At 24.9% G+C, this 10,804-nt stretch overlaps 1 protein-coding gene across 1 annotated transcript; it reads right to left on the reverse strand.

Annotated features, from left to right (window-relative positions):
• Nucleotides 1-5,399: 5,399 nt before the first annotated feature.
• LOC132932140 (vacuolar protein sorting-associated protein VTA1 homolog) lies at nt 5,400-8,762 on the reverse strand. The gene is made up of 3 exons (XM_060998377.1): nt 8,566-8,762; nt 6,699-6,765; nt 5,400-6,302 (listed from the first exon to the last, which is right to left on the reverse strand). Exons 1-3 carry the CDS (start codon nt 8,659-8,661, stop codon nt 5,581-5,583), a joined length of 885 nt encoding a protein of 294 aa, XP_060854360.1. The 5' UTR covers nt 8,662-8,762; the 3' UTR covers nt 5,400-5,580.
• Nucleotides 8,763-10,804: the final 2,042 nt, after the last annotated feature.

The raw sequence follows: 10,804 nt of genomic DNA on the forward strand, positions 1-10,804 counted from the left end.
CAATTCCTAAATAATCGGCTAAGGTATATATGATATGTATGTTATATAGTATTTTTCCACTTGGATTATTTAATGAAAAATATGTTTATTAAAAATTGTTATTAATTATTATTCAAAATACACAACTTGTAGGCTCAAAACTTTTGATTAGTGATAAATACATTTTTTTTGAAAATCATCTTTTATACACGTCATGTAGGATAAGATATCAATTCTCTTTAATTTAAACTCACAAAGAACTATGTAGGCACACTACATAATACTAATTATCCACAACTAAAAGATATCAATAAAATTTAAAAATCTATTATTTAATAACAATTGTAATATAAACTTTCCGTTTTATTATTAAAACCAATAGATTCTATCTAAAATCTATAATATGATAAGTTATTGTTATTACCAAAATGTACTATTTTATATTAATATTATCAATCATACAAAATTCATAAAATAGTACAATATTATTGATGATTTATCAAATAAATTAATAATTCTATGTATAATAGTACTTACCACCAAATTATCTTGGTTTTAACACCATAAAACATCCACATCCTCAATTGTTTAACTGAGTTTTGTTTTCAGAGAAACATACATTTAATTCAGAAAAAAAAAGTTCCAAGTGAAAAAAATATATTAACAACCAAAAGGTTCTATTTCTAAAACTTTTTGTTTCTTAACAGAAATTTTTTACACCATCGTTTTTCACCTTAAGTTTTACTTAGAACAATAATAGATCTAAAAATAACGCTGAACAAAATTATTAATTTTTTAATTTGACAATCATTAAGTTAAAGCTTAAATTTTTAAAATTCTCTCTTAAAAAATTGAATATTTTTAAATATCACCCTTGGTTCCGAGCCCATGATATATAAATTAACTTAAAGTCTTATTTTTGGGTTATTGTTCAGAAACACTTTAGCCCACGTAAAACAACTTTATTATATAGTATATCCGAGTCTTAATTGTCTTCGCCAGTTGGAAAATCTGAAACGCCACATGACATGGTCGAAGAACTACAAAATAAGAATTTGCTTCTTCTATATTATATTTAAAAAATGGTTGACAAATATAAAATAAAACACATTCCCAATGTTTATATACCAACTAAAATGAAGGAGGAAAAAAAATATAAAACATGATAATTATTTTTTCTTTGAAAATATCCTATTATTTTTCCGGTATAAAAAATATATTATACATAAACTGAAAAAGTAAAAAAATGTGTAAAAAAAAAACACCGTCTGAATGAATTGATAAAATGTAAGCTCAAAGGTTTTCCCATTTATTTTATAGAATTGAACAATACTTATCAGATTCATCCGGCAATATTTTATCGTATTTTTTCTGTTCCATACTACAACACATATACATATATTATATTAACTTATGTTAGTATATTATTTAAACAGTATGTTCAGGTAATCTCTAACCTAACAGCATATGGACTTTAGTTAATCTAAAAATGTATTATTCAGTGTTCTATACTAATGTAACGTTATTATAAATAAATGCGGTTTTGTGATAAAAATAAATTAGGATTCTTCGAATAAATTATATCATATATGTGTATTTGTGTAACAAAAATGTATTATAAGAAAATATGTTAACAAATTATATATACCATAGATAAAAAACTGCAGAGCTATTTGAAATTATATAGATTTTTTAATATTTTCATGTATAACATTAGTTTAGACTTTGAGTGGAAAAATGAATATATTGGTTTTACAATAATGATATAATATATATTCTTTTTAAGTTTTTTAGTACAACAAATATGTTTCAATCTTAAAATTTATCAAATGGAATTTATTTGGTATTTTGGCGTATAGAATTGAAGTTAAATTTTCCATGTTTTACTTAATAATTTGGAAAAACTATATAATATTTATATTATTATTATTCCTATAAATGGTTAAATTTTCAAAATATTTTGACTGTTTTAGTCTATTTATAGACGATTCAATATTTCAACTTTTTAGTTTAATTTTTTAAATATTAATGAAAGGTCTTATATTCCGTCAAATAATTTTGAAAAATTAATATACGGTTTCTCATAAGTTGTAGTTCTTATCACCAACTAAAACATCAACAATTCTAATGCTCATTTTGTTTTTATAGACATATAATTTTTGGCAAAATTAGATATTTAAACAAAAAGTAACGATTGTACTTATTTTGTTGTAATTTAAAAAATAGTATTCGTAGAGATTTGTAATATTTTTTCATTAGTCTTTACATATACACAATGATATTTAAACCGATTTTAAGCGTTGTAGTTGTATATAGGTAATACGAATCTATTCACTTGTTATGTCATTCAATTATTTAAACTGTACGTAGTATGTCATACACTGGTATTGACATAATCGTTATAAGTTGATAACGTTAAATTAATATCTTACGTAACTTGATTTTATATATCAATATTATTTTTCCGCTATCCGATAATTAGAAAATAAAATAACGATGAACATTATAATATGGTATGTCTATCCTGACTCGAGCTGATGTTAAATTTGAATAAAATCTGTGCAATCTACTATATAACAAATTTAAAAGTAGAAAATGTAATAGCTTTAGAAATTTAGTCGTTATTTTTCGTATTTATAAATAAAAATTATTACATCCATTACAGTGACCTATTCAAGGTACACTTGTCATCTTCTATACTATTCTAAAGCAGAGAGAGTTTCCCAGTTTGTAAATCTATTTAATTTGTCAAAGAATATAAATGCATATTATTAAATATAATATTTATTCCTGGCTGCACATACGACAATCATTAAACATTTAATGAATTAATAGTGAGCTAAATAGCTGATGGTTCCTTAAACATGATTTAGTGGCCATAATTGGTCAATTATATTTTATTGAACAATAAGGTTATGTATTAGTTTGCAACCCGGCATTAATAATATTATTTATTATTACACAATATCATGTTTTATGTATATTTTTCAATATTATAATTATAAGTTATGACCGCACGTTTAAAAATAACACTAGGTGAATTATAATTGTTAATATATAAAAAATCTTACTTTTCAATAAAACTCTTGTTGAAATTTCTCAGCAGATATATTGATGAATTTTTATTACTTACATACCGCTATTATTGGTTATCTACTAATTAATTACTTTTTGTGTAGCAAGTTGTAAAAACCATCATAGATATATTAAAAATATAGTGAGATTGTAAGGTCATTCTTTATCGTGTGCTTTACACCATTAATCATTATTGTTCAATGGAAATATGTTATAACAGAACTTTAATTGGCAACCTATCTATGTTATAGAAAAAAACTCTATAATACAAATAGTGCCTAACGTAATAAACCTTACTTGTCATTTCATTAAATAAATCAAATTAATGTTATTACTTAATAGATCTTAATACCAAACAATTTAATGTTTCAAACTGCTAACAGTAGGCAGTAGCATACACAATAACCATTAAAACCATCCTGCGGGGTTATGGATCAATAACACTATGACCAATGCATTTGTCGTGTTAATATAGTGATAAAACGATATAAATCATTATAATTAAATATAGTGTTCCAAAAAACAACATAAATCACAGCAATCGATATTCTTAATGGCCCTGGAAAACTTATATACTCAGACCAAATAATATTGTCAATAACTAACCGGTTAATCTATATGGGCCTGCACTAGTGAACTGTAATCGATGATACGTGATTAGACGTACAAATTGAAACGATCGTCAGACAAAAGCAAATACACGAAAGATAATAATTTTAGAGCAACGATAGTTATCAATTATTTCGACAGTTCTAGGGTCGGCGTGTACTTACAGGATCAGTGATGAAATGCTAATATTTTGTTCTCCGGTTATTTTAAAGCACTACCCAGGGGACCCATTTGCAGGGATACCGCCCCGCCATTAAACGGTTTGGCAATATTCCCGAAGGCTCGGCAATAATAATTGCAATTCTGATGGAACTACCGTGATAGTTTATTGGCCCCGTAGCAGTTTATTACGTGCAGAGTTGTTTTTAACCACTATCAATGAAAATATAACGGTTACCAAAAAAAAAAAAAACAAATAAATAAATTAAGGTACTATTCCCAACACTTTATATATCATGAGGCAATGATGATAACGTTCAATCACTGATTTCAAGGAATAACGTTTTTGAAAATGATTTGTGACAATCGAAATAACCTAACCTAACCTACACGGCTATTCAACCAACAGGAATTTATTGACGGATATAATATTATATCTAGTGTGACAAAAAAATATATTTTAAATTGTCTGTAAAATTGAAATAGTAATGGGACAGTGACGGAAAATTACTATATATCAGTAGTATTATATGTAGTTTTGTCCGTGCAGTACCTATAAATAATATAGAAGAATATTTTTATACTACGAAATAACTCTAATTCTTTTTAGATACTTTTACACTGAAAGTTGTTGTGGATATGACATTAATATCATTATTTAGACATATACATTGTATAATATTTAGTTTACTAACTTTTTTTCTTGTTTAATGATTTCTCATGTTTGTATACGTTTCTGTGTACAAATAATTAAATATTCATCTATTTAAATTTAATATACCATTATACACTTCAATTGTATACCTCTAAAAAATAATAAATTCCTTTAAATTAAAAAAAACTCATGATAAATATTACAATTTAAATTTTAAACAAAACTTTTTTTTTAATTCTGAACAGTTTTTAATTATCAGCAAAATTATTAAAAACTTGATCTTAAAATAATAATATTAATTAGAATGCATTATTAAAATAGTAACGTATTATCTTCATTTGGAAGTAGCGATTGGGTATTAGTTATATAAAACCATCTGCTGTTCGTTAATTAATTTATATAATTTTATATTTTTTTTTTTGGAATATATTATTTTTATTGTTCCTGGAATTTCAATATAAGATAATGATAGAAACTTAAAAAAAATTATGATTCTAAATAACGTGTTATTTAAGTAAAATATTATTTATTTATTTTATTTCGTAGAGTTTTAACTATCTATTTATTTTAGTAAAAATCTATTTATGAATATTAAATTAAAAAGGTAGTCTTTATTTTACTAAAAATAAAAAAATGTGTAAATGTATTTTAGTTTATGGAACTGCTAAATCTTAACCATACTATTTTCATTTTAACTATTCAATTTATATTCTTAAAAATAATTTATCTAAAAAAATATATTTTATCTAATCTAAAATTGAATCAAATATGCATATCAATAAAAATGGAATATTTGTTTCAGAAATATTACACGAAAAGTGTTTCATTTTATTTTTGTTTTTTATAAATGTGTAATATATATAATTTATTGTAGTTGATATCGATAGATTTTTTTTGTGTACAATGATTTCTTCATTAATGCTATTAAAATCAGCACTTTTATTTAACTATCTATAAGCCACAGTATGAAATAGGTGCAATTTTATTTATAGCATATTTTAAAGTAAACCAAAAAATTTAATATATAGGTAATAAATTCTGAACAAAATTCTTTTAGTTATCTAATATATTATTGTACGATCTACTCATATAAGTGAACTATATTAAATTATTGATTTGCAGCATGTATCAGATAATCCAAATATGCTCGTGATTAAATTTAAACCACATTTTAAAATAAAGTTAATGGGATCATAATCGCAATTTGGTTCGCCAATATTACCATAATCTTCTGTAGTAGTCTCAAGCTGTTCTACATCCGGAAGCTTAGTTGTTACTTCGTATTTTGTCACTTCTGTATTTGTGTTCTTTGGTTCATTTGAAGGCATTGTAGGTGGTTGAGGTATTGATGACACAGAGGGCATTGTTGGTGTCTGCGGTATTGAAGGTTTTGGCAAAGAAGGCAAAGACGGCATTGATGGCATAGAAGGCATTGATGGCATTGATGGCAATGATGGCATAGAAGGCATTGAAGGAATTTGAGGTAATGAACGAACGGTTCTAGTCTCATCGTCATTGGTCGGAGGACGATAAGTTCCTTCAGGGGGTTGTTCTTCAACAAGTTCTAGCGATCTTTTAACTTTGTTCGTCGAATCTTCATTCAAAATTCCGCGTTCTAATTCATTATAATAATCGTAATCAGCTGGCTCTTCTTCGTTTTGTATCAAAATGGTCATACTATTTGTTTTGTTATCATTGTTTACGTCTTTGTAATAATATAACCATAGAATAAAAGTATATCTACTAAAATATTCCATGACTGAAGAATTTTCTATGATATCACTTTCGAAATAATTCTGATCATTTGATGAACATTCTGGCAAATCTGTTGATAAATTGTTTTAAATAAGTACTAAAAAAAATTACTTTTTATGTTATATAGTTGAATAATATACAAACATTTTTAATATTTGTACCGAATTTTTTAATTCGTTAGGTCATGGATTACTTTTTTACTATTTTATTGAAATAATAATTGACAGTATTAATATTTTTCAAACAAATTACTTTTATTTCTTCTGTTATAATTAAGTGGCTTATACTCGAATTACAGTTGACTGATGCGCAAAAAGTAATTTAGATAATAGGATCAAACGACGGACGACAAAAGTGGTTAAAAATATCGTAAATAACAAACACAAATGTCTCCTCGGAGTAATATTAAAATGTGAATTCTTTTAACATTATAATATGTAGTCACTATAGCTATTAGTATACTTACCTACGCTTAAACTTTGTTCGGGTCTTCCGATTACTTTAGAATAAGTAAACTTTGAGGTTTGACATACCTGTAATATACAAATTACAATTAACTTTAATTTTTCTAATTCTTGTTTTCATAATATTAGAAATGGAATCAATTTTATTAAAGTGGTTTTTCTCCGTTTTAAATGAAGCTATTATTAGTGAATCGTGTACGATTATAATATAAAACGAAATAATCTGAAGAAAAAGCTAATCAAATGAAATATATATATATTATAGTTAAAATAAAACATACATATTTAAAATATTTATAGTTAAAAATAAATAAACTAACAATCTTAATAATTGATATAAATATAATTAATAATTATTGATAAAGTTTTTTACATAGATTAAAAAATACATTAGAGATGTATAGTATAATAATAATATATATTGCATATAATAATTGTAAATAGTGTGTAAGAATATGATTTGGTCGATCATATTTATTTATTTAATAAGCAAGTAAATTTACTAAAAGTTGCTGTGAATATAAAATAAAAATGATAATCTTTAAATGCATTGTAAAATGTGGAGAAACGAGAACCAAGATTTTCTGAGAAAACCCTTGACGTGTAATTGCGAATTTAAAGGACTCACCAATCATGTGTCTCGTGGGAATTCATGACGAATTACGGATGTTATATGTGTTTGAACAACGATTTGGAGAGCAATCGAAACGACGAAGCAGAATCGACAAAATGACGTTACAATATGGTCGGCAATTTAAAAATGCTCGTAGATAGCTACAATTAAAATCTAATGTCTTCTAAAATTGACACACACGCATTTTCACTCGGAAAATAGTAAAACAAAAACGTCGGCTTATATTTACTGACGAAAATTGTATAACAAGAAAGTGTTATGAACCCTATTAGATGTTTCTTATGGAAGCGTCTTTATAACAGGAGCGAAATAAATTGACAGACTAAGAAAAAACTTTGAAATCACGGGGCATGATTTAATTCAATATGAATTAATGACAACCTAAAGATTAGATATTGATAAGAAATGTATAAATAATATTTATAGTTCAAAACAAATGTATCACTTTTACACTGCAGTGTTTAAATTTAACTAAATTATTCCTAGAAAAATATCAAATATTAATTTAAATAAATGTATTTAAATTATGAATAATGATTTTAATGTTCCATTTTACATTTGTGGAATATAAATATAAATATTTGTATGATATACACATCCAATTGATTACAAATTATGACCACAAACGTATTTCGAGGCAAATGTATTGCTCGATAATAATTGTTACATAAAAGTGCCTATATTATACTCGTATATTGTATGCATGGACGCATGGTATATGTAATTAAAAAAACATTTGTTTTTATATTTTCCGTTTAAAATTGAAACATCTATTTTACATAAATAAATAATAAAAATGGTATCGCTCCATTTAAAATCTAATAGGTACGATTAATAACAATGTGCACAGTATTATAATTTTCAATTAATTTAATGATATTAATGGTTTTCTTATTGATAATATAAATAGCGAAAAACTTCACGTTTTCATAAATTATTGTAAATGTATATTATTATAATATAATGAAAACATTGAAAACTACTGCACCATAAAATCACATACCTGTGTATATACCAAAAATGAAAATATTTTCTTAATTAAGTATTTCAACCTTAAAAGTAATTTTATTTGTAAAATATTACTTAAACCTTTATAGAAGTCTAAGTAAATAATATTAATAATAATAATAAATACTTTCTGGTAAAGAGGACTTTATTTAACTTTATTATTATTAATATTGTTTCATGTAGAAACTAAACGACATTTAACAATGATACTTGAAAATGATACTTACATAAAAGAAAACACAAATATATTGTATTACGATCATGGTATTTTGTGAAGTACACCATATACAAGAATGAATAATGTGCTTTTGACTGCAAATCATAAAATTTAGATAAACCGCATAATATTATACTGACTTTAAGCTTCCTGTTTTTCTCTCTGATAACTAAAATATTCGAGAGTATTTATGTGTGCTTGCGTGTATCTATTATGTGTATGTCTCTTTGTGTTATAATAATTTTATATTCAGGATTCAAAAATTGTGTCCTCTATTCAATATGTACGAATATCCATTATTATAGGACGATTTACAAAGAGATTAAAAATGTATCAAAATTGCATGTATAATAATAATAATAATAACAATGTGATTATATTACATTACGTTGTATTATAATTTGTTAATCGGTGGAAAAAAAGTCTTTGATGACCTTCCGATTGTAATTTTCGTGATAGTCATATTTCAATGCAATAACCTATTATTAGAAGAAAAACTAGATTTATTACACTTTATGATTTAATATCGTAATTTATAAAACGGTGTACTTAAACAGTACGTTATTGTTGGTATGTACTTATCAAACCATTTTGGTATAAATACATACTTATCTTTACGTATTTAACATATTTATCAGTTACAAAATGACTAATGACTATAATACTTATAAAATAAAATATGTTTGAAAAAAATACTTATTATTTTTTTTAAAATGATTTAGATTGTTTTTATTATGTAAATAGGTGGGTAGCGTAATATCATAAACTCATATTCTCTTGTTAAAAATAATAAAAACATTTATGTGTAATGACTAATGTGTTATATAGTAATGACATTGCGACTTATGATATTATTTATTTTATTTCAAACGTTTACTTTAATATCAATGGAGAATGAAAAGGCCATTAAATTCTTATACTTGTATGAGTTTAAACCTAGTTATTTTAACATTTATTCAAAATATAACCTGCACAAAGTAAACGTATTGAAAAAAATTACAATTGTAAAACGCAAACTATATGTATTAACATAAAATATTAATAAAAAAATCATTTAGAGTTAAAATGTGGGCTAAATTTAACATTTGTTTATTTTAGGGGCAACTTTTATTTAAAGAAAAAATTGTTGTTTTTTTTAACTTATTTGTCGAATTTCCAAAAGATATTCAAGAAATTTTGACAAAACGTTTGCTCGTATATTTTTCGTACCATGACGTACCCCATGTCGAAAAGTAAAGAGCAGAGGAAACGAATGAAACTCGTATATGCATAGTGTATACGAATATGTGTGTAATGCGTATAATGACTGATGAAGGACGTCTGACGCGTGACGGGTATTGTGACTGATAAGAAGCAATAAAACGCGGCACCATATGATAAATGCATATTTAAAACGTAGTAACTTGACTCCGGAGGATATGCATCAATCAGGATAAAAACCATGGCACGTAAACCAACAAATCCTTTCTCCACGCCTTACACGCCCTGCAAGAGCATAAAAATATGATATTAAACGCACACGCCTGTGATGTTCAATATTTGTATAAAATTCATTTTATTCGTATTTAATAATAATACAGGTACCATGAACAACGATTCTATGAAAAAATATTTGAAATCAAAATGTTGATGTTAAAAACGTTCATTGAGAGAAACAGTATAAATATTTTACGTTGTATACAAGACGATACATAAATATAGGAAAATTCCAACTTCTCCATTGTCTAGTTCGAAAGTTACGTTAAGCGGTGATCAATGCACTATAGGTAACAATTATTAAACTAAAGACAGAATCAATTTTATTCGAAATTAGTTTTGTTAAATTTAAATTTTTTTATAATATGTTGTTATTTTTGGTTAATAATTAAGAGTAAACTATAACTAAGTTAATAAATCTCTCTAACTGTGTGATTATGCATATAAAATTACATAGAAACTAGAAATGTTAAAAATGAAGATAATAGAGATCAAAAAGAAATTTTAAAACAAACATGAAAAAAATATATGTTTGATACCTGAACTGAATGAATATTAAAAAAACAAAAAAATGCGTAAATTATATAAATAATGAAAAAAGTAATATTAAATTTTAATAATTGTGGTTATAGACGAAATTTTTACCGTACACATTTTTAATTTTAGACATTTTTTATACCGACCATTTTTCTGTGAAAATGTTCCTCCATAATTTTAGTATAATATTATCACTAAGACATGAGATATTCGAATTCAGACAGTTTTATGATATA

Source organism: Rhopalosiphum padi, chromosome 1, assembly GCF_020882245.1.
Source record: "Rhopalosiphum padi isolate XX-2018 chromosome 1, ASM2088224v1, whole genome shotgun sequence".
Lineage (NCBI taxonomy): Eukaryota > Metazoa > Arthropoda > Insecta > Hemiptera > Aphididae > Rhopalosiphum > Rhopalosiphum padi.